We start from the raw sequence: 24,225 nt of genomic DNA, 5'->3' as shown, positions 1-24,225 counted from the left end.
AATACTTGTTGTTGAGTACAGTGTGGAAAAGACAAGGTATAGAATATTGATAATATGCAGGAAATTTAAAAATTACAGGGGAAACCATGGAGGGGTGGGGTGGGGAAGTTGAACAGAAAAATGGATGTGTATTTGGAAACATGTGTCAACTTGTCAACTTTTGAAATTGAGAGAGAGAGAGAGAAAGAGAGAGAGAGAGAGAGAGAGAGAGAGAGAGAGAGAGAGAGAGAGTTTAATTGCAGCTAGTGGGAGGATTTCCTTTGAGGAGGAAAGAGAAAAACGAGGTGGTCTCTTGCCAGCTTACCGTTTCAAATGCATTTAGCATCATTAAGGGGAAGAAAGTATTGAAGTAGTCATTGTAATCCTCAAACTTGGCTGTGACAGGGGCAACAATAGACTGAAGGAGATGGCTTGGTGGCCCAAACAGTTTAAAGTTTGCAAACATGTCATAGTTCCACTTCAGCACCTCTCTGGTGAAAATCCCATGGTCTCTCTGGTGGGCATTCACAATGTTTGCTTGTGCAAAGGGTTGGTGCACTTTGTTCCAAGAACCAGCTCTGGGGGTGGGCAGCGCCATGACAATATGGTTATTTTGCACATTCAGCAACTGAGGGGTGTTGTTTGAAATCCGAGGCTGGAGAATGCTGCTCAGCGTCGGGGTCTTGAACTGCAAGTCATCATTACTACCCTGCAGTGGGCTTGCAGATATATTGACTTCCATGTTTGAGAGGTAACTGCCATCTTCTATTTGTGAACACAGTTCCATGTCCACTGGATCCAACTGTGTAAGAAAGAAGCCGTCACCATCTTTGTTCTCATTCAATTGGGGCTCTCTCTTTTTCAAAGCCACATCCTCGTCACATGGGCTAGAGGAGGGATCTGGAAAGGTCAAATGATTGGTTTTACTAGCTCCAGCAGAACTTTCCTTCTGATTTTCCACCCCCACCATACTGGCAGACTGCACAGGTCTTAGCTCTGACGCCTTGGGTTTTTTGGCTGGCTGAGCCTCCTGAGTTTCTCCCTGAGTACACTGACAATTCTCTCTCTCTTTGGGGTTTGTCTGCCTATAGAGCTGACGTTTTTGGCAGGCAAAATTGTTCTTATTTCTAGTAGTTAGTTGCTGAGCATTTACTAATTGTGATGTCCTTTCCTGGGGAACATCCACCTCGCCAACAATTTCCCTGTATCTGCGCAACTCAGCAAGACTGTCCTGTGTGCACTGAGCAAGTTCGGCTGCTCTTTGGACTTTCTCTGATAGGCCATGTTTTTCTGTCACTAAGGTTGGGGCTGGCATATGTTGGATTTCGTTGGGTGGGACCAGAGCAGGAGTAGATCTTGCCAGTTTTGCCAGCAGTGTTTTTTTACTGTGCATGCTTGGCTTGATGCTTCCCTTGGGACTTTCTCTAGCTGTTTTAACCTGCCCATATTCTGCAGAGCTCTTCCCTGGCTGAATAGTGGATTCTTTGACAGCAGGTGCTGACCCTGAAGGACTGGCAGATGCTGATGTACTGGGCAGAACTGGATCTGTGCACCTGGAACAGCTTCCATTGCCAGCACATATCCCTGTGAAATTTGAGCATACCACTGCATTTCCCTTGCTGATGTGGCCTTCACGAACTGCTGTATGATGTATGAGGTCTGGAGTAGTCAATGGCTCTTGATCTGGGGCACTGAATTTCTTCTCAAGGCACACGTCCACTTGCCCTTTCCTGCTCTCTCTACCAGCTTTCATTTTGTTTTCATCCTCATCTGAAGAAGCGTCAGAAATAATGACTTCGTTTGGGGAATCATCTGCATCAGCAGACAACTTGTTGCTCTCTCGGGCAGACAAAGTTTGAACAGCGCCTTTAGCTTTCCTCTTAATGCATTTTTGGTGACGGATGATGCTTTCCTGGCTAGAGTCAATGGGTAAACTGGTTCCTTTAGCACACACAACAGAGGCCTTGCCTGAGCTTGCCTCTGATTTGCAAGGCAATGTGTCTGATGTGCTGCCTCTGGCTACAATGATTTCACTCCTCTGCCCTTCCTGGCTCTTTGTTCTGTCTCTGACCAACTGCAGCTTTTCTGTTCCTGGCTCCAGATTGGTATTTCCTCTCCTACCACTTTCAGGTAACAGTTTTAATTGCAGGGTGCTGTCTGGTTTCAGAGATCTGATTTTGCTTGTAAGGTCATTTAGACCAACCTTTCTCTCCAAAGCACTGCTGCTGTTACCATTCTTTTCTGTAAGAGATCTGGAAGAACTGGGCTTCTCCTTTGTGCTGAAGTCTTTGGTCTCCAGGTCTTGAAAACCGAGGCCAAAGCTTTTGTAGAAGGGATCTTGCTTGTTTTGGACCCCTGGCCATTGATGAGACACCACATTTTTCTGGGCATCCATGTGTCTTTTTGCTAACACAGACAAGCAGGGTAGGTGCTCATTGTCCATATTCATTGGACACCTGTCTTCCTGCCTTTTGTGGTTCATCAGGAAAGTAGGTGAAGTTACACAAACAGGAGGGCTCTTCACAAGGGAGGAAGGATTTAACGATTTGCTCATGATGCTCCATATGATCTCCTTCAGAGTGTTCTGTAATTCTAGAGCCTGCTGGGAACTCAGCTCCCAGTGCTTGTGGCTACGGCGAAGCAAGTTGAGTTCATCAAGGAACTGCTTACAAGTGGGTGACTGCACAACCTGATACCCTTCCTTCAGGATGTTACGGATCAGTTTCATGCAGGCAAACTGTATGGGCTCAGGTTCCCAAGATGGTGATGTCACTGTGCTTCTTAAGCTATTCCTGACTACTCTTCTCTCAATGACAGGCATGAACACGTTACTTGGAAGCATGACACATTTCACCACTATCCACACCCACATTTCTGAGCTGATCCACAGAAAATGAAGGCAATTTTTCTCAAGGCTGCACTCAACAACAGTCACCAAGTTCCAGATGAAGAACTCAGACACTTTGTCACAAGTCTCAACAGTGCCACTGAGGACATTTTGGATTTCCAAACACAGGTGATGAATGACCACTATGCTGTAGGCAATCCCCAGGTCCTTCAGGTCCATAAGTGTTATGTACTGAGTTGAATAGGATCCAAACTGCAACAGTCTGATTGGTCCTAGAACAATAGGATCCAAAAGGCAGCAGTCTGATTGGTCCTAGAACAATAGGATTCAGAATGCAGCAGTCTGATTGGTCCTAGAACAATGCAGCAGTATGATTGGTTGGCAGGAACTACCCAATCATGCTCCAGATAGAAGTGAATCCACAACCTGATTGGCTTACAGTAGAATTCCGGAATTAGCCAATCATGTGCAGCCCATTGTGTAAATAATGTATATAAAGCAGATACTTTGAGGGGACTTTCATTCATTCCTCCTCAACACCATGAGCTGAATAAAGAGCATGAAATCCACTCTCGGCTCTGAGTATATTTCACTGGTGACGAGGATGGGATCCCGCTGAGCTGACTGCCACACACAGCACCGCAGCACCGCCACCTGCCGCACCGCTGCCTCGCACCGTGTATCCAGGCTTCAGCTCCGGGACACAAGGAACTCAGAATGGCAACCGACAGCAGCTTCTCGCCGTTCAACCCAGCATCTGGAGACTGGGAAGCATACGCCTCCCGTTTCACCTTCCTCCTAGAAGCCAAACGCCCCGGCTCTCCTTGCGCCTGAAGACGTCGCTACTGTTCCATACAAAACAATAATGGAACAGCTGAAGGGGCACTTTTCGCCACAGCCCTCAGTGGTGGCTCGTCGAAATGTCTTCTACGCAAAGCGGCAAGCCCCTGGGGAAACCATAACTGGGTTTGTGACCTCTCTCCGCCAAGCCGCCCGGTTCTGCAACTTCTCAGAGCTGGAGAACATGCTTCGGGACCTCCTCGTCAGTGGCCTGAAGGATGAGAAGCTGCAACGACGCCTCTACGCTAAGAAGGACCTAACGTTCCAGGTCACTCTGGAGGAGGCCCTGGCAACGGAAGCTGCCGAGAGGTCGACGCAAGAGGCACGGCCGAGCCAGCCGTCCCAACCGAGGGTCCACCACGAAGACCTCACCGACGACTCAGGATCCAACAGGGAGGAGGTGCACCGAGTACAGCAGCGCACTCAAGCAGCCCACACACCACAGCTGCCTCGACGAGAAGGAGGGAACTGCGCAAGCTGCGGGGAGAGTCACGAGAGGAGGACCTGCCGTTTCCGCAACGCAGAGTGCAGGCAGTGCAGAAAATCGGGACACATCGCCCGGGTGTGTCGGGCTCGGCCCACCCGACGCCAGGCATCAGATGACCCATCCAAGAGCCCCAGGTCCCGGGGCCCAACGCACCAAGGCAACTCAAAGGAGCTCACGGACTTCCAGGTATACCAGTTGCCCCACCCCAACGTAGAGAAAATTTATGTTGACGTACAGATAGAGGGGGCCCCATGCCGCATGGAGCTTGACACGGGTTCAACTCTATCCATAATCTCGGCAAGGACCTTAAGGAAACTGTGCCCTACTGGGGGTCCCAAACTCAGGCCGGCCCCATTCACCCTCCGGGACTTCCAGAAACGTAAGGTCCCCACAATGGGGGTGGGGACCTTCAGGGTGCAATACCGAGGGCGGACGCGGCAACTGGAATTGCTGGTGGTCAAGGGTCCCTACATTAGCTTACTGGGATTGGCATGGTTTGGACCACTGGGGCTAGCCGTCACCGGGGTGAACCACACTACCTTACAAGTGGACGTGGATGCCATATGCAAGGTATTTCCGGGGGTTTTCGATGGGAAATTGGGACAGTATACGGCCCCCCCCCATTGCTCTACAGCTTGACCCCGCAGTACGACCGGTCAGGCTCAAGGCCCGCCGGGTCCCGTTCGCCCTGAAACCCCGTATAGATGAGGAATTGGACCGGCTCGTGGAGCAAGGAGTGCTGGAGCCGGTGCCTAATGCCCCCTGGGAAACCCCAATTGTCACACCCATCAAGCCTAATGGTTCGGTCCGCATCTGCGCAGACTACAAATGTACCATAAACAAGGCCCTCACGGCCCATGCATACCCAGTGCCAGTGGTCAGCCATGTTCTTGCCACCCTGGCTGGGTCGAAAATTTTTGGCAAGCTGGACTTGGCCCAAGCATATCAACAGCTGCCAGTAGATGAGGCGACAGCAGAGGCACAGACGATTGTGACGCACAGAGGAGCATTCAGGATAAAGCGGCTGCAATTCGGTGTCAGCGTGGCACCAGGCATATTCCAGAATCTAATGGACTCTCTACTTAAAGGGATTCCTGGCGTCACCCCCTTCTTCGATGATGTGTTGATTGCTGGGCCCACACCAGAGGAGTTTGAGGACCGCCTCCGCACCGTTCTGCACCATTTCCAGACGGCGGGTCTCAAGGTGAAGCGGGAAAAATGTCTACTAGGAGTGCCTCAGGTGGACTTTCTGGGATTTATGGTGGACGCAGAAGGGGTCCACCCGACTGGGGACAAGGTACGGGCCATTTGTGATGCCCCAGCGCCCAAGAACAAGACTGAACTTCAGGCCTTCTTGGGACTATTGAACTTTTACCATTCCTTCCTTCCCCACAAGGCAGCGGTAGCGGAGCCCCTACACAGACTCCTGGACAAGCGGGCCCCTTGGGTGTGGGGCCAGCGCCAGGAGGCCGCATTCCAGGCAGTCAAGGACTTGCTTGTCTCAAACTCGGTCTTGGCACACTTCGACGAGAGGCTGCCGGTGGTGCTAGCATGCGACGCCTCGCCCTATGGCATTGGCGCTGTCCTGGGACACCAACTCCCGGATGGAAGAGAGGTACCAGTGGCATACTTTTCCCAGACACTCAACGCAACCAAGCGGAACTACTCGCAAATCGACAAGGAGGGTCTGGCAATTGTGAAGGGAGTAAAAAAATTCCATGATTTCTTGTACGGGCGGCCCTTCACCGTGGTGACTGACCACAAGCCGTTGCTTGGCTTGTTTGCCCCTGAAAAGCAGACCCCCCAAGTGCTGTCTCCTCGCGGCCTCAGGTGGTCAATTTTCCTTGCCAGCTACCAGTATGCACTGATTCACCGTCCGGGGAAGGCGATGGGCCATGCGGACGCCCTCAGCAGGCTACCACTACCGGAAACAGGCCCCGACCCAGCACCTGCACAAGAGGTTATGAGCCTGGAGCTGCTTCCCGACCGCCCCATTCAGGCACAAGAAGTTGCACACCATTCCAAGAAAGATAGGGTCATCTCCCGGGTCCTGGACTGGGTGTGGAGGGGATGGCCCAGCAGCAGCCCCGGGCCAGAATTCGCCGGCTACACAACCCGCAAACATGAACTGTCGGCCCACAAGGGGTGCCTGTTATGGGGAAGCAGGGTCGTTGTTCCCCAGCCCCTCCGCAAAAGGGTCCTCACAGCCCTACACGAGACACACCCAGGTTTAGTAAGAATGAAGGCCCTTGCCAGGAGTTATGTGTGGTGGCCGGGGATTGACGGAGAGATAGAGGCCTGGGTCAAACACTGCCAGGCCTGCCAAGAATCCCGCCCAGATCCCCCAAGGGCCCCAGTCCAGTCCTGGGAGTCCGCCCGAGCACCATGGTCACGCCTGCATGTGGACTTCGCTGGCCCCTTTCAGGGGAAAACATTCTTCATAGTGGTGGACTCCTACACCAAATGGCTGGAAGTCGCACTGGTACCGTCCACTTCTACGTCCGCAGCCATCCGGGTACTACGCAGGCTCTTTGCAACCCACGGGCTCCCTGACACTCTCGTCTCAGACAACGGGACTGCATTTACGTCAGGAGAATTCCAAACCTTCACAGCGCAGAACGCCATCTGCCACATCCGTTCGGCGCCATTCCACCCTGCCACCAATGGCCAAGCAGAACGCATGGTGCGGACCACCAAGGACACCCTTCGCCGCATGACGCAAGGGGATTGGGAGTACCGCCTTGCCACATTCCTTCCAGCACAGCACAGCACCCCCAGCTCAACGACTGGCTGGAGCCCCGCTGAACTACTAATGGGTCGGCGCCTTGCAATCAGATTGGACCGCCTTCACCCCGATAGAGCTCAGGATGAGGCAGGGGTGGGGGAAGGCAAGAACCCCCGGACCTTCGAGGCTCAGGACCCAGTGTACGCAAAGAATTTTGGGGCAGGCCCAGCATGGGTACCCGCCACAGTCACCAGGGTCACTGGCCCCGTGTCGTATGAGGTGCTAACGGATGGGGGGCAATGCTGGCGCTGCCACTGCGACCAGATACGGCGACGATTCCCAGGAGAAAACCAGGAGGAGGAAAGGGCAGAGGAGTCCCAAGGGAACAGAGGGGCAGTGAGGCCCACAGAGCACGAGGGGCCAGCAGGAGAGGCAGAATCAGTAAATATAGAGAGGACCTGCGAGGCCGAAAGGACACCGGAACCAGAACCACGACTAAGCGAGCCGGTTGCGCCAGACCAAACAGCCCCATCACAGCCAGCATCCTTGGAACACGAGCCAGAACCTGAACCCCGGACCAGGGAACACCCCAGGCCGCAACGCACACGTAGGCCGCCGGCGTACCTTGAGGACTATGAATGCGGCCTCCCGGGCAGGACTGGAACTTAGAGGGGAGGGGTGTTATGTCCTGAGTTGAATAGGATCCAAACTGCAGCAGTCTGATTGGTCCTAGAACAATAGGATCCAAAAGGCAGCAGTCTGATTGGTCCTAGAACAATAGGATTCAGAATGCAGCAGTCTGATTGGTCCTAGAACAATGCAGCAGTATGACTGGTTGGCAGGAACTACCCAATCATGCTCCAGATAGAAGTGAATCCACAACCTGATTGGCTTACAGTAGAATTCCGGAATTAGCCAATCATGTGCAGCCCATTGTGTAAATAATGTATATAAAGCAGATACTTTGAGGGGACTTTCATTCATTCCTCCTCACCACTATGAGCTGAATAAAGAGCATGAAATCACTTTGCGACTCTGAGTATATTTCAATAAGGGTGTGGATAAAAGGGATGAACCATAAAAAAGTGCTGTTGTGCAACTGCATGTCTTGGCCGATGTCAGAATGTAACAGGTCGGTCAGAGTCTGCATATCTTTGTACAAGTAGAGGTAGTAATCAGGACAAATGGTATCCTGAAACAGGAAACAGGAAGTCAATGTTTAGCAGCATGTTCTCAACTTTCCTGCTCTGCATATCCAACAACAACCCGCCTCACTTCAAGGATTTCACTAGGATGGGAAAGGGGGATTTGTCACCCTTCAAGTGTTGCTGGACTTCAAATTCCGTCAGCCCCAGCTAGCATGGCCAACAATCAGAGATTATGGGAGTTGTAGCCACAGGTCCCCTGTCCCTATACTAGTCAGTGATCTTTTTTGGGGGGGGGGGTATTGCCAGCCAACAAGGCTAGAAACATTTTTTTAAAAAATGAAAAAAAGACAAGGTTTTCAAGGGGGTGAATTCTGTCACCAATAAAAAACCACCCTTCAAACAAACATGGAGGAGGAAAACTGCTTCTGTTCTAGAGGACAGATGTGATTTGATACTTCTCTATAACTATAATCCAGAACCGTCCACATAGCCATATTTCAAGCATGGAAGAAGACAGTAAGATAGATCAACAAGCAAGTTACCTTGTGGGGCTTTTCAATGTGGTAGTCATACGCCAGTTGGCTGCAAGTGACAAATTCATCTCCATAGTCCGACATGGGCTCAGATTTAGTCCTTCAAAAATATTAAGAAAGCCAAGGGTTTTGTCAGGAGCCAGTCATGTGAAGGTCAGCAATAAAAAAACACTGGTGTCAGTGAAGTTAACTCTTTATTCAAAGAAACAAAAACAGTGCAGGCCTAATGATCCCAGCAACTCTTCCCAGTAGGTCTTGGCCCAATGCAGAAGTTGCAAGGACTGAAGGTCCCTGCCCTCCCACAGCTGCCTATGGTCTCTCCTCTCCCGGGGTTTTTCCAAGCAGTCGGAGACTACGTCTGCACGCAACCAATCTCTCCTCTGCTCTTTTCATTTCTCTGCATGTTCTGGGAGGCCGGGGGGAGCGGAGCTGGTCATAGAAGGGAGACACTCCTTAGTCCTTCAGCAGCCTGCCTCTTCTTGGTCTACTGGCCCCCTTCCTCTCCAGCCTCTGAATTATGACTTTCTGCCCCAGCTTCTTCCTGTTCACTAAACCCTGTTACCTCTTCAGCTTCCAACACCACCTACTCCCAGTCCGCTCCCTCTTTTTCCTCTGACCACTCTTCAGCAGCCTGCCATCAGTCCCCTGGCTCTGAGCCTTCTTCCCCTGGAGGATCCCTTGGGGGTTCTCCAGCTGGCACCTCCCACCACTCCCCCGCATCCAGACAGTCCATGACAGGTTTAAACCATTAGCTACTTATTTAAATGTGTAGTACACACTATTCTGAAAGCTCGAGATGGGGGGGGGGCAGAAAAGAACAGAATAAAATGTAATTAAGCTCAGTGTTATTTCCTCACTGACTTGGAGTCCCAAGACTATGGGAATGATTATGGTCTTACAATGTAATTTGTCACAAGGAGCACTTAAATTATTCTCAAACTTAAACTGAGACCCAGGTTCTGCTCAAACGCCTGCTTCAAATTTAACACTAAGATATAGTTTACGTGAAGGAGAAATTTCCATTTGCCTTCATCTTGTCAGGATCCATTTTGAGCCTTTAGGACTCCATATGCTGTATTAGTTTTATCATCTGTGTATGAACTTTGACTAACCTATTCTAACAGAGAAAAAACATTATTTTTAACCAAGAAGTTATGTGTGCCCAGTGTCCTGGTACACTGAGAGAACAAACTCTGACGGAATGTAATGTCACGGGACTGCCAAGGGACGCCTTGGAGTCAGGGGGAAGAAAAGAGTCAGAGGGGGAACAGTCAGAAGGAAACGGTCGGGAGATGATGGAAGGGGAAGAGGGGGAGAGCCAGGAGGAGGCAAGGCTCTCCGATGCTGAAGCAGAGCCACAGCACCGCACAGGGAGCTCAGGTACAGACGGGGAGCCTATGCCTTCGGCACAGGAAAGGAGAGGGTTAAAGCGCAGGGATCAGAGACGTCCCATGAACATTCCAGCCGCCTCTTCTGTTGGAGGAGAAGCAGGACAAGACCACTCCCCGAATCTGAACCAGACGATTCGGATGCATGATTGTACTGTGCTGCTTTTACATATGCAAAATAAAGAACTGTAAATACCTCTCTGAGTGAGCAGAGGGTGCTTATTGCGAATAGCATACACAAACCATCACATGTAAGCATATAATCACTGTGACAATGGATAAAAGAATGCTAGGCATAACAGAACTTGCATTTAACCTTAGGTCAATAGGACTGATGTATTAATCACAGATAATGGAAAGCAGATGTTGATAGACAAATGATAAACAGAGTGATTAACCAAAAGACATTGATAAATGATTAATGAAGACATTGTTAAAAGGAGGAGTTTGGGGTGGGCTCTCTCACTGGTCTAGAACAGGTTTTCAACCTTTTTGAGTCCATGGATCCCTTGACCAACTACATTCTTTCTGTGGCACCCCTGTGGGGCTCAGGAGCCCAGTTACATTTCCCCTTACCTGCAGAACTGGCAGCCTCTCACCCTTTTTCAAACACCCTCCCTCATGGAGTGTTCCCTCAGCCTCCTCTCCTCTTCCCTCTCATTGGGAGTCCTCCAGGTAGCTGCTGCAGTCCCTGGTCTGAGCTGTGCCCCCTGCCCCAAAGAGAAGTGTCTCCTCACACTGTCCATTCCCAACAGCAAGAGCTGGTGGACTGACTGGCTGGGCCCCTTGAGTCTGCTTGCTTACTCCGAGGCTGCCTCAGCTCCTGGCAACCAGCACCCCCTGACCAGCCCCAAAGGCACCACTCGCCTGGGGAGCTTGTAGCCAGGGCTGCTGCAACAAACAGCTGTGCAAGCCTATGGGAGGCAGAGATGCGAGGGAGTGAAGGAAAGAGGGACAGAGGCCCATGTTGCTCGCTGCACCCCTGACCATCATCCAAGGCACCCCAGGGTGTCACGACACACAGATTTTGAAACCACTGGTCAAGATTGATGTCAGTGGGTTGCAATAGTTGTGGGAAAGTTTTCTATAATCCTGTGATTGGTGAAGTAGAAATCACATGTTAGTTTAGAAGTGTATAAGAGATTATGTTTGAGAGCACCAAAACACAGGAATTTTTTAGGAGACTGACCCTATGATGTTGTTGTTGGCATCAGTCTGTCTTGAACAGTGCTTTTTTTCTAGAAAAAGAGGTGCAGGAACTCCCACTTTTTTTGATGGACAATACTAAATTGTTGAGTTTATTTTAGGGGGGAGCCAAAGTTGCTAAGCCTTTTTTTAGGGAGAAAACACTTTTGGGGGGCACACTTCTCTGCCCCACTGCCACATTACAAAGTCGCCTCTGACGTGCTGCCCCACAGCCTCCGACACAAAGCCACGAGTGGCAGGATGCAGCCCAAAGCCTCTGACACGCAGCTCTGGGTGCCGTGACGCTGTACAGCTGCCAGTATGCTATGAAGAGGTGGTGGAACTCAGTTCTGGCTGAAAAAAAGCCCTGGCCTGGAGAGACAAGGGTGTGCGCCTCTGGGGATTAAGCCAAACCACTGTGTTAGCAGCACCAAAGTGACTTGGAGGAGTCTTTTTCCATTCTTGAACTAACCCCTTCAGATCTAAGGCTGGTGATCATGGATGAGTATGCTGATAACCCAGATTAGAGGCATTAAACTTCTACCCTGCTAGAAGTCTATTTTCTGATTCTGAGCCAGTGGATCAAGTACAGCAGTTGCAGAATTCAAAACACACCAAGTTGGCTGTGGATGGTACAGTGTACAGAATGCTTCCTGCCACTGAGATGTGTGATGGTGGTACTGAGGGGGACAGAGTCAGCAGTGTGTGGAGGTATGTCCTGGGGGGGGGGGGTGCTGTTTTCCAGGTGTAGTGATTCATGATGTGATAGAGAAGTTGCCAAGTCTTATACAGCCAACTGACCACTACCCCTTCCTTCTGGTTCATGTGGGTACAAATAAATAATGCCACACAAAGCCTTCAATGTATAGCATAGGACTATGAGACTCTGGGCAGGAAGCTGAAGAGCCTTGGGGCACAGGTGGTCTTTTCATCCTGTTTGTCAGTTCCAGTTTGTCCGTGTCCTTCTTGAACTGTGGTGCCCAGAACTGGACACAGTACTCCAGGTGAGGTCTGACCAGAGCAGAATACAGTGGCACTATTACTTCCCTTGATCTAGATGCTATACTCCTATTGATGCAGCCCAGAATTGCATTGGCTTTTTTAGCTGCCGCGTCACACTGTTGGCTCACTGTTGGAGTTTAGTATGCTAGCACGGGCTGAACTGTACAAAGGGCAGATAAACATAACATGATGTAGAGATTCAGATGTTTTCATTTCACAAGCACACATTGAAGGGACTTGGCCCTTAGTGAATCTATGTCTCAGCACGTTTGTTGGAAATACATTAAACCTAGCTCTAAAGAAGGCATATCGGTGAGACGCGGCCATAAGCGATGTTAAGTAGGACGGAGTACGGTAGATAGGGGTTATGCCGAAATTTAACGGCGAGCAGACTCCACCACCAGCTACGAAATTTTGGTATAGCTCCGCATCATCCAGCCTTTGATTTATACACCTTTTTGCCACATTTAGATCCAGTTTGAGCAATTCAGTGGGCGAGATCTCATAGGACAGCAATTTGGCATGGATTTTTCCTGACCACAAATTTGTGAAGTCATCTCGCCACATGCATTGAATGAGATAGTGGTTCGGGAGTTTATGCCATAGGGATATCCAATAAATCAAAACTCTCCTCCATATAACTAACTCCACTGATGGGATCTTCATTTCTAAGCGAATAGCCGCATTACTTACTGTCAGGGGCTCAGGAGCAGAGGCACAGGAGAGGGAGGAAATGGAGAGCGAGGGGGAGGAATCCGAGGGAAGCACAGGAGATGAAAGTGGTCCGAGGGATTCCATGAGCCTCTCCAGCGAATCGGAAGATTCACAGAAGGGAGCGCCGATGGCCAGGGCAAGGGGGGTGCCAAGGGGGAAACCCCAGAAGGAAGGGGCCAGCGGGGACTTCCTGAGCAGCAGTTGGAAATCAGGACCAGCGTCCCCACCAGAGCGTAGTGGGGGGGAGGAGTCCCAGGCATCGGGACCAGTCTTCCCACCACCAGAGGGAGGAGATGAGTCAGGATTGGCCACGCCTCCATCGGAGAGCGGGGAAACGGTCAAAAGGAAAGTCACCGGCTGGGCGCGCGCGCCAAGTTCAAATGTACAGGCGAGCGGCACAGCAGGCAGCCCGGATAGGGAGCCAGGTCCTAAAGCCCGCCGGAAGGAGGGGCAAGACTCAGGGGGGTCAGCGTCAGAAGAGTCCAGAAAGGAGGAAACCCCAGGGGGCAGAAGGACCCAGAGGAGGAAAGAACAACGGAAGAGGTGGAGTAAAGCTAGAGTCTTAAACTGGTGTCTAGGAGGCGGAGACTCAGATGGAGCTTCGCCGGTCTAGCTTCTAAGACGTAGAGTTGCACGCTGCGGTTTGGAAATGGAAACTAACCTTCAATAAAGACTTTTATACGTTATTACTGGCTAGCGTTGGTCCTCTGTGAGCTGGGACCTAGAGGCAGCTCTGACAGTAAGCTCCATCTCCTAAAAATAAAACCTCGCAACGTGAGTGGACGCAGCGAGGGGCGAAGATTGGTGCTTCGCGAGCTCACGAAAGCAAGACAAGATGACTACCGAAGAACACATAACAGCCCTGCAAAACGCAGTGGCACAACTTAACTCGGAAATACTGGCATCCAGGAAGAGGGAAGACCAAGCCGCTGCTGTCTGCAAGGATCTGCAAATCAGGTTGGAAATGTTGACTAAACAGGGGGCGCCGGGAACCAGACCAGAGGGGATTGGGCTGGGAAAGAGAGGAGGCAGCCTTGTGTCGCATTTCGATGGGAATCTGCAGCAGTACCCTAACTTCAGAGCAGACGTGGTGTTCGCCCTAGAATTGCTGGAGAAGGACTTTAGGGATGAGCAGGAGAAAGTAGGCTTCATATTAACGCATCTCCACGGAGACGCTAAAGCGTGGCTGCGGAATCTGTACCGAGACAAAGACCCAGCCCTCAGAGATGCGAAAGCCTTCATTAAGGCGATGGATGCGTGCTTTTTATCAGAGATTGATGTAGATATCGCCAGAAAAGAGATACATGGGTTGAAACAGGGGAGAGCCACTGTAAGACAATATCACTCCCGTTTCTTTGCACTGGTCAACGCGCTGGGATGGGAAAAAGATTCAGCTGCCGTCAGAGACCTGTTCTGGGAGGGGCTGAACGGAGCTGTGAAAGACGAAATTGCGAGGGGGGAGAGGCCCCAGACCACTAAAGACGTGGTCCAGAGAGCGCTGACGATTGGGGTGAGGCTGGAAGAACGTTCCTGGGGCAAAGACGAAGGGCGTTGGGGACGCACACCGGCAAGAGCACCGCCTTTCTTTTCTTTTTTTTTTATAAATATTTATTAAGGTTTTTTTTATAAAAGAAATACACAGATAATAAACAACATTGGTTATATCGTAACATAATTTCATAACTTCTTTGGACTTCCTCACGTTTTCTGCTCCCACTTTACATCGTTGAAAAGTTTTTCAAGCAAATTATCAACTTGTTTGCAATCTTATATCCAATCATTTAAATGTAATCTAACAATTCTCCAAAAGGTTTATGTTTTCCTTAATCTGATTTATCATCAAATTCGTCTAATTTAGTGGTGGCCAGTTATTTATGATCAAGCATCCTTCTTAACGTTCAACCAAATTACAATATTTTTGTAAATAAGTCTTAAATTTCTTCCAATCTTCTTCAATCCTTTCTTCTCCCAGGTCTCGGATTCTGCCAGTCATCTCCGCCAGTTGCATATAGTCTATCAGCTGCATCTGCCACTCTTCCAGTGTGGGTAGATCTTGAGTTTTCCAGTTCTTGGCGATGAGTATCCTTGCTGCCGTTGTTGCATACGAGCACCGCCTTTCTTTCCCAGGGAAACAGCGCGCGCTCAATCCACGCCCCCACTGGGAGGGGGAGAGGAGCCGATGGAGTTAGGTGGTGCCAAGGCTCAGTCAGCAGCCAGAGCAGTCAAACCGAAGCCTCCTAGAGGGAACAGGAAGTGTTACATCTGCGACAGTGCTCAGCACATGGCGAAAGAGTGTCCCCAGAGGATTTGCAAGCACACTGCAGCCTCAGCGACAGTTACGGAAATAGTTCAGCAGTGTGAACCACAGCAGGGAAACGACGATGTCTGGCTGGAATCAGAAGCACTGGGGCCCAGCCAGGCGAGTCAGTGAAGCAGTCCCCAGGGATCTAACAGCCCACAGACCCCCTCCCACCCAAACCAGTGGTGCAACTCACCGCATCGCTTCAGCTGCCCACTGGACTCACCATGGAAATCCCTATCACCATTGACTTTGGCAGCAATGCAGACTTTATAGGAGTGGATTTCGTCACTCGACATAGCATAGCGCTCCTGCCTGCCACGATGCCGTTGAAAGTGGTGACAGTGGATGGCAGGGAGTTGCTAGGGGGACAAGTGGTGCAGCAAACACCGCCAATGGTGATGCAAATTGGGAATCATCGCGAAATCATCAGCTTCAACGTCACCCAACTGTCGGACACTCCCATAGTGTTGGGCATGAGCTGGCTGGACCGGCACAGTCCGGCATTAGCATGGTACCAGCGCCAATTGACCTTCAGCTCTTCCTACTGCGCAGCAAATTGCATACTGCCTACCCAGGAGGATGAGGGGCAAGAGGATGCTCCACAACTACAGCTAGGCATGGTGCAAGCGGTACCCAACAAGTACAAGGCGTTTTTGGAGGTCTTCTGTGAGAAGGAGGCGGACAAGCTACCTCCCCACAGGCCCTACGACTGCAAGATTGACCTCCTGCCGGGGGCGACGCTGCCAACTGGAAAACTGTATTCCATGTCTGAGGATGAAATGCAAGAACTCAAGGAGTTCATAGATCACAACTTGCAGCAGGGATTCATCCGGGAATCCAAGGCAGTGGGGGGCAGTCCCGTGTTTTTTGTGAAGAAGCGGGACACGCCCCAAAAGAGGCTGGTAGTTGATTACAGAATCTTGAACTCGAAAACCAAGCCCACAGCCTTCCCCATGCCCAAGATCGATGACCTGCTGGCGACGGTGAGGAAATGTCGCATCTTTACCAAGTTGGATCTACGCGGAGCGTACAATCTTATACGCGTGCGAGAGGGCGACGAGTGGAAGACGGCCATGTTTACGCCGCTAGGCACCTATGAATATAGAGTTATGCCGTTTGGATTACAAAATGGTTCCCACTGTTTTCAAGCCTTCATGCACCACGTCTTGGCGGGTCTCCTCTACAAGAAGTGCGTCTGCTTCCTGGACGACATCCTGATCTTCTCGGAGTCGCAGGAGGCCCACGAGAGGGATGTCAAGGAAGTCCTGCAGAGACTACGAGAGCACAGGCTTTACGCCAAACTGGAGAAGTGCCAGTTCGATGTGACGGAGGTGGATTTCCTGGGCTACAAGCTGTCAGACAAGGGACTCGCCATGGACAGCGCCAAGGTCCGCTCAGTGCTGGACTGGAAAAGCCCGCGCAATCGGAAGGAGGTCCAGAAGTTTGTCGGCTTTGCCAACTTTTATCGCAAGTTTATCAAGGGTTTCGCTATGCAGACGGCGGCCATCACCGACACCCTCAGCTCCAAGAAGAAGAAATTCATCTGGACGGAGCAGGCGGAGCAGTCCTTTCAGAAACTCTAGTGTCTCTTCGCGTCCGAAGAACAACTATTACATGTAAACCCCAGCAAACCCATGAGGGTTGAGACGGATGCCTCAGACAGAGCCGTGGGGGCAGTCCTGTTGCAGCGAGATCCACAAGGGGACTGGAGGCCGTGCGCTTTCTACTCCAGAAAACTCAGCAAGTCGGAGCAGAACTACACCATCTGGGACAGAGAGTTGCTGGCCATTCATGCCGCGTTCAAGGCGTGGCGGCACTTCCTCATCGGAGCCAAGCACACAGTGCAGGTCCGCACGGACCATAAGAACTTGGAGTACTGGCGCACGGCGAGGTTCCTGAACCAGAGACACATCCGCTGGGCGGAGTTCTTTGCAGATTTCGACTTCAGGATAGAATACATCCCGGGAGACAACAACATCATGGCGGATGCGCTATCCAGGAAACCGCAGTATCTCGAGGAAGAGGCACCGGCGGCGGCCAAACACATTTTCGCACCGAAAGCGTGGGCATGCGCCTCAGCCACGGTGGACCTGGACGCAGTACGGCACGCGCTACAGACGGACTCCTTCGCACGAGCCAAGATGGAGGAGGTGCGCCGCGGCACAGTGAAGGTTGACGAGTTCCAGATCCGCGACGGACTGCTCATCCGCAAAGGGGCCCTCTAAGTGCCGGGAGACGACCTCCGCGCGAGAGTACTGCAACAGTTACACGACGCGCCCAGCGCCGGGCACTTCGGCAAAGAGAAGACTGTGGACTTAGTAGCCAGAGACTTTTGGTGGCCCAAGATGAGGGGAGAAGTCGCGGATTACGTCAATAGGTGCGACACCTGTCAAAGGGCCAAGCCAGTACACAGGCCGCCGGCGGGACTGTTGGAACTGCTACAGACCCTGCTCGAACCGTGGGAGAGGGTGGCCCTGGACTTTGTCACTGATCTGCCCAGCTTGAGGGGCAAAACAGCAGTACTCGTGGTAGTAGACTTGTTCACCAAGATGGCCCACTTCATTCCTTGCGCGAAGGTGGCCACAGCGGAGCAGACCGCCAAGCTGTTCATAGACCACGTGTTCAAGGTGCACGGTCTACCACGGTCTATCCTGTCCGACCGGGGGCGCCAGTTCATCTCCAGCTTCTGGCAGAAGCTGATGGGCATCCTGAACGTCAAGGTCAGCCTAGCGTCGGCAAGACACCCGCAGACCAACGGGCAAGCGGAGAGGGTCAACGCCATCATGCAGCAGTACCTGAGGTGCTACGCGAACCAACAGCCCTCGACCTGGGTGGACTACCTACCACTGGCCGAGTTTGCCTACAACAACACGAAACACGTGTCCACGGGGGTGACACCGTTTTTCGCCAACAATGGGCGGCATCCCAGAACCTTCCCGGGTTTAGAGAAAGTGGGGGAGGGGGAGCCGCAGGGAGCAGAGGCCTTGGCAGCAGAGTTACAGGAGGTCCACGAGCAGCTCCGAAGGCAGTTAGAGCTAGCAAAACACGCGTACAAAATGCAGGCAGACAGACACAGGAGAGTTGGGGAGGACATCCAGGTGGGGGACTGGGTCTGGTTGGCAGCCCAGGCAGTGCCGGCCAGATCGTTAGCTAAGAAGAAGCTCGGACACAAGCAGATAGGCCCTTACCAAGTCGAGGCACAGATCAACCCAGTGGCCTTCCGGTTGACACTCCCGGAGGGATCCAGAATGCACCCGGTCTTTCATAGATCGGTGCTCACACCCTACAAGGCACCTCACAGGTTTCAGGCGCCAGGGACAGCACCAGACCCGCTCAGGGAAGCACCCACGAAGGGGGGGTCACCGAGAGGGGAGCCACTCAACGAGGCCACAGCGATTTTAGACTCGAGATGGGGGGAGGAAGGGATTGAATATCTCCTTGCCAGGGAAGACACCCCGGTCAGCGCCAACAGGTGGGTACCGGACTATGCCGTGGAGGAGCAATGGCTCAAAGACGAGTTCCACGCACTTTTCCCACACAGGCCCATGCCGGCAGATTATTTCGACGAATATCTTTTCACACCCACACTCTCAGCCAGCACGTTTCAGGGGTTCTCTTCAGCTGAGGACACGACGCTAGAGACTAGCTCTCCAGAGGGATCGCTATTGGGGTTTGGCACAGGGGGCTCCTATTGGTGGGAGGATCAACCTGACGTGGGGTGGCGCAGGGAACTGCCGAGAGGGCCATTGCACGCAGCATCACCCCAGGCGACAGGGGAAGAGGGGGTCATGGGCGAGTTGGGGGAAGATCCCGGGTTCGAACACACCGCCCAGGAGAGCAGAGGAGATCGCCGTCGACGAGACCATTGAGGACTTCCCGGACTTATCCGGCTGGCTGCACGCCACGGGGGACGAACTGTATCCTGCACTTACCCCCACAACACTGGAGCACCCAGGACCCGCACCTGAAGAGGGGGAGGGGGGAAGGGGGGGCTTCGAGGGGGGGATGGATGTCAAGGGCTCAGGAGCAGAGGCACAGGAGAGGGAGGAAATGGAGAGCGAGGGGGAGGAATCCGAGGGAAGCACAGGAGATGAAAGTGGTCCGAGGGATTCCATGAGCCTCTCCAGCGAATCGGAAGATTCACAGAAGGGAGCGCTGATGGCCAGGGCAAGGGGGGTGCCAAGGGGGAAACCCCAGAAGGAAGGGGCCAGCGGGGACTCCCAGAGCAGCAGTTGGAAATCAGGACCAGCTTCCCCACCAGAGCGTAGTGGGGGGGAAGAGTCCCAGGCATCGGGACCAGTGTTCTCACCACCAGGGAGAGGAGATGAGTCAGGATTGACCACGCCTCCATCGGAGAGCGGGGAAACGGTCAAGAGGAAAGTTACTGGCTGGGCGCGCGCGCCAAGTTCAAATGTACAGGCGAGCGGCACAGCAGGCAGCCCGGATAGGGAGCCAGGTCCTAAAGCCCGCCGGAAGGAGGGGCAAGACTCGGGGGGGTCAGCGTCAGAAGAGTCCAGAAAGGAGGAAACCCCAGGGGGCAGAAGGACCCAGAGGAGGAAAGAACAACGGAAGAGGTGGAGTAAAGCTAGAGTCTTAAACTGGTGTCTAGGAGGCGGAGACTCAGATGGAGCTTCGCCGGTCTAGCTTCTAAGACGTAGAGTTGCACGCTGCGGTTTGGAAATGGAAACTAACCTTCAATAAAGACTTTTATACGTTATTACTGGCTAGCGTTGGTCCTCTGTGAGCTGGGACCTAGAGGCAGCTCTGACACTTACGCATGTTGGTAATTTTAAAAGTCGGCGTAAGAATTGGCTTTGAAGTGACTCTACCGGTGAGAGGTTTGCAAAGGCAGCCCATAAAGGTGCAGCATAGGCCATTGTGGCCATCACTTTGATGCTATACACTTTCAGGGCCGCAGGGATGAATAAGGCCCCCTCAGAGTAGAAAAAACGAAGGAGGGAGTGTGATAGGGCTTTTGTCTTGTTTTGAAGATATTCAACATGCGCTTTCCACCCTAAATTATATTGAAAATAATTCCTAAATATTTAAATTTGTGTACTTGTTCGATTTTCGTGCCCTCCAGTTTCCATGAATAAAGTTTTTGACTCCTTGAAAATATCAGTACTTTGGACTTGGTGTGGTTGATAGACAGATGATTAGAATGGCAATATGTCGCAAAAATCTTTAGTGCCCTCCTTAAACCCACTCTGGAGTAAGAGAGTAGTACCGCATCATCTGCGTAGAGAAGTAAAGGACAACGGTAATCTGCTATACGAGGGGTGTGGATAAATTTATGTGAGACGGCTAATGGGTTCCTCATATCACTGATAAATAAGTTAAAAAGAAGCGGCGCTAAAATACAACCCTGGCGTACACCCTTATTTACTGGCACTGGGTTAGTCAGGTCTCCAGCAGGGGATAATCTCACCCTGGCCATGGACCCGGCGTGAAGTTGGGAAATAAGCCACAGGAGCCTTCTATCTATTCCCCAACTGGCAAGTTTATCCCATAGTAATTTCCTCGGGATACTATCAAACGCAGCTTTCAAATCTATGAAAGCTGCGCAAAGTTGGCCCCGTCTAGGTGTCGAGTATTTCCGGGCTAAGTGATAAAGAATAATTTCCTGGTCTGTTGTGGATCGGTTTAATCTAAATCCAGCTTGCTCATGTCCAATCAGGTCAGCCTCAACTGACCACTTCATCAACCTTGCCAGCAAAAAATGGGCATATATTTTCCCAATGGACGATAGCAGACTGATATTCCGATAATTCCCTGGGTCACTGGGAGGGCCTTTTTTGTAGATAGGAATTATTATGGCCTCCTTCCACATTCCTGGAATTAAGCCCATGGCATTTATTGCGTCGAACGTTTTAGCTAAAATCCCTGCCCACCATGCAGAATGAAGCTTTATAGCCTCAACAGGGACCAAATCTGGCCCAGGGGCCTTACCAGTTTTCAGCTCGGCTATCAATTCTAGGATTTCAGCAGGGTCGGTATTGGGCCAGACGGGAAGGGGATTAGAAGGTCTCCAATGAGCTTCTACCACAGAGAAATATTTTCTCAGGAACTGCTCCCATGTAGGGGCCGGGATCACCGTTAAGGGATATTTCGTGTTTCTTCCCTTTATTAAGGACCAAAATTTCCGGGAGTTATGAGATTTTGAGGCAGAAATTATAGTCTGCCAACGATTTAAATGCCATTCCCGTTTGGCCAATTTCTGGGCCTGTTTGTATGCTTTTTTAGCCAGGGAATAAGATGGAGGTAAGGCCGGAGCGCCGGAAAGTTTATAGTCATTATATATTGTATGTAGATGGAGTCTGGCTAGCTTGCAAGCAGAGGTGAACCAAGGGGCGCCAAATTTAAAATAATCGTTTTTAACTCCATGGGTTGGAGAAGTAAAAAAGCGAGTTAAAACTTCTATCAGGCAGGGGAAAAAATTCATACAGGTAATAGTGAGGCATCTAATCATAAGCCTGCATTTTTTATCAAAGCTTATATCTTTGATCAGGGCCTGTATTTTAAAATGAGCTTAAAGATTTTCAAATGTTTCATGCCAGGCAGAAGACCAGCTGCCTAAGAACCTTGGCAATGTTTTTCCTCCTAGACAAAGGGGCCCCCTGATTTATAGCAGAAAACAATTCTCAAAGTCTAAAAAGGGAATTACAGGCTGAGAGCCAAGGTTACACTGACCCTACATATTACAGAATATAAAAAAGGCTGAGAAAACAAAATTAAGAGTTGATAAATAGTAAAATAAAACCATGTGCCTCCCATTAAACTTGAGCCATGTTTTCCTAAGGTTAAAAGGTCAAGAGCAATGGAAAAAAAGCATCTAGCTGGCAGAAAGGGAGAGAGTATTTTGGGAAGTCTTTTTCTAAAGTTGTTTCTTTCTTAAACTGAGATCCTTTTAAGATTTCTTTTCCTTTTAAAAGGTTATTTATGTTATGTATTAAATATATTGGCTTAAATGTAATTATGCAAAGGATTTAGAAACTAAGAAATGTTAAATCCTTATCCTAGATTCTTATTTCATATAGTTGGAAGAGATCACAGGGACCATCAGCCCAGCCCCCCTGCCAAGCAGGAAACATCATTAGAGCACACATATGGTTGTCAGGCCTTTGTTTAGAGACCTCCAAAAGAAGGAGATCTTTCAATGATGATGTGAACTCAAGATCCTTGAAGATAAAAAGTTAAGATTAACCATCTGTTTTGGAAGGCAATAGGGCAAGGAGGGCAAGAGGTGAGCTGGTAATTAAGGTTCCTTGTTGAGACACATGTAAGATATATTACTACTTATTTGTCATTTATAGATAGAAGAATATATAGCTTTTTGTTTCCCATAAAAGGGAAGGGAAATGGGTGTATCTTTTGTGATTGGTTCTAGCAAACAGCCAATAGGAATTTCAACCAGGCTGATTGGACAGAGGCAGCCACAGGAGGAGCAAGGGGGCTGGATTAAGGAAATATAAGTGCTGGCCAGAATGGCAGGAGGCCAGGCCAGAGCTTGGTAACCATATACCACTGTGCCTCTCATTTATTTGTCTGACAAATAAATTACTATTTTAATTTCTCTATTGCTGCGTTGAATATTTCATTCCAGCTAAGCGTTAACCACAAGCAGGGTGCTACAATAGGATCACGCGGGACTATTCCTACATCCGGCTGGTCACCAGGAAACTTTTCTCTGATAAAATCCATATATCTATGAGCAAGGGCAGGGGACCATCTAGTCCCCTTTATTTTAGTGGACGACTCCACAGTCACCGGGATTGGGTGGGAGCGGTCGAGCAACTGCCAGTCAACACATAACTTGGTTGTCAGGGGAAGATGGTCACTAAATTGGGCATTATCAATTTTAAAAGAGGTGACTTCCAAAAATAAATCCCGGGAAACCAAACCATAGTCGAGAACACTGTTTGATTTTAACCCCAGGTGGGTGAACTCTCCTGGTATGTCTGGAGGACATCTGCCATTTAATATAATTAAATTAAGGCGTAGAGTCAACTGATAAAGCATCACTCCTGCCTTATTGACTTTTACATCCTTTGATATTCTAGTGGGGGTGTATGCTAGATCGTAAGTTTGAGCGCCAGGGTCAATCCACCACTTAGACTTTTTAAGAGCCTCCCAATTTGAGGCTATCCGAGCGTTAAAATCGCCTCCAGTAATGGAGGGGACATTGGGATATTTAAGATAACAGGAAAGTAAAAAATCCTCTAGGGATTCCCATCTAGAAGTAAGATCAGCTGCTAACCCTCCCGGAGGGAAATAGACATTTGTAACCAATAAAGAGAAGTTTCCTCCAGAGATCAGTCCAGTAATAGCATAAGGCGGCAATGCATGCACTAGTGAAAGTTTAGCCCGAAGTTTGAGGGAGATACCAATTGTAAGGCCACCTTTAGGGCGGCCACCATTCGTTGACAGGCTAGCAGGCAGACATATAAACTCAAAGCCATTTAACTCAATTTCCTCCTCCACCCAAGTTTCTTGTAATAGTATGATAAGAAAGGAATTAATATATTTTTGGAATTCTGGATCTAATTTTTTACTTTTCCATCCAGCAATGTTCCAACTTAATATTGAAGGCTGGGGTTTCCCTGTTCCTCCAATTGACTGTCATTCGGGAAATTGGCTCAACTTTGATACGGGAAGAGGGGAGCCAATAAAAAAATCAGTTATCTTCCTCTGATGTAAAACCCCTCGTAAAGGCTGAGTGGGATTTACAAGGTCATCTGACTGTTGAGCTTGGCCACTCAAACTACTAGGAGTAGGACCTTGAACAGGGGCGGACCCTTTTGCCAAAAGAGTTTGGTGGGCCACCCGGGGTGGACCAGCTATCTCATCGGAAGTTTGGTCTCTCTGTAGCCTGCTACTGGTCTTTTGGGCTACATGATTTATGTGGCCTGTTGGGTCTTCAATCAGTTCCGTCACTGGTCTTGCTGTTGAATCCATAATACTCCACAAAGAGGGATAAGGCTGGGCGAGAGAGCTATTTGGGAAGGTTGACAAAGGCGCCTCTTCTCTTGATTGGTCAGTGCTATAAGAAGGTTCCAGGTCAGGCATCGATGAAT

The 24,225-nt window shown here is 50.4% G+C and overlaps 1 protein-coding gene and 1 long non-coding RNA gene across 2 annotated transcripts in view; one reads left to right on the top strand and one right to left on the bottom strand.

Moving 5' to 3' along the window:
• The window catches only part of LOC309333130 (putative helicase senataxin), a gene marked incomplete at both ends in the record, with an annotated part of 33,056 nt that extends 30,010 nt beyond the window's left edge, over positions 1-3,046 (bottom strand). Inside the window, one exon of the mRNA XM_081846553.1 lies at positions 305-3,046. Within this exon, the coding sequence (XP_081702679.1) occupies positions 305-3,046 (2,742 nt within the window). The remainder of the gene's footprint in view (positions 1-304) is intronic.
• LOC309333255 overlaps positions 1-24,225 on the top strand; it is a 191,258-nt gene that overhangs the window by 37,661 nt on the left and 129,372 nt on the right. The gene's annotated exons all lie outside the window — the stretch shown is intronic.

The sequence above is a fragment of the Podarcis erhardii genome (genome assembly GCF_964252035.2).
Source record: "Podarcis erhardii genome assembly, chromosome: W".
Taxonomy (NCBI): Eukaryota; Metazoa; Chordata; class Lepidosauria; order Squamata; family Lacertidae; genus Podarcis; species Podarcis erhardii.
Note: the sequence above shows the minus strand (reverse complement) of the source record. Positions and strands in the feature narration are given on the sequence as shown.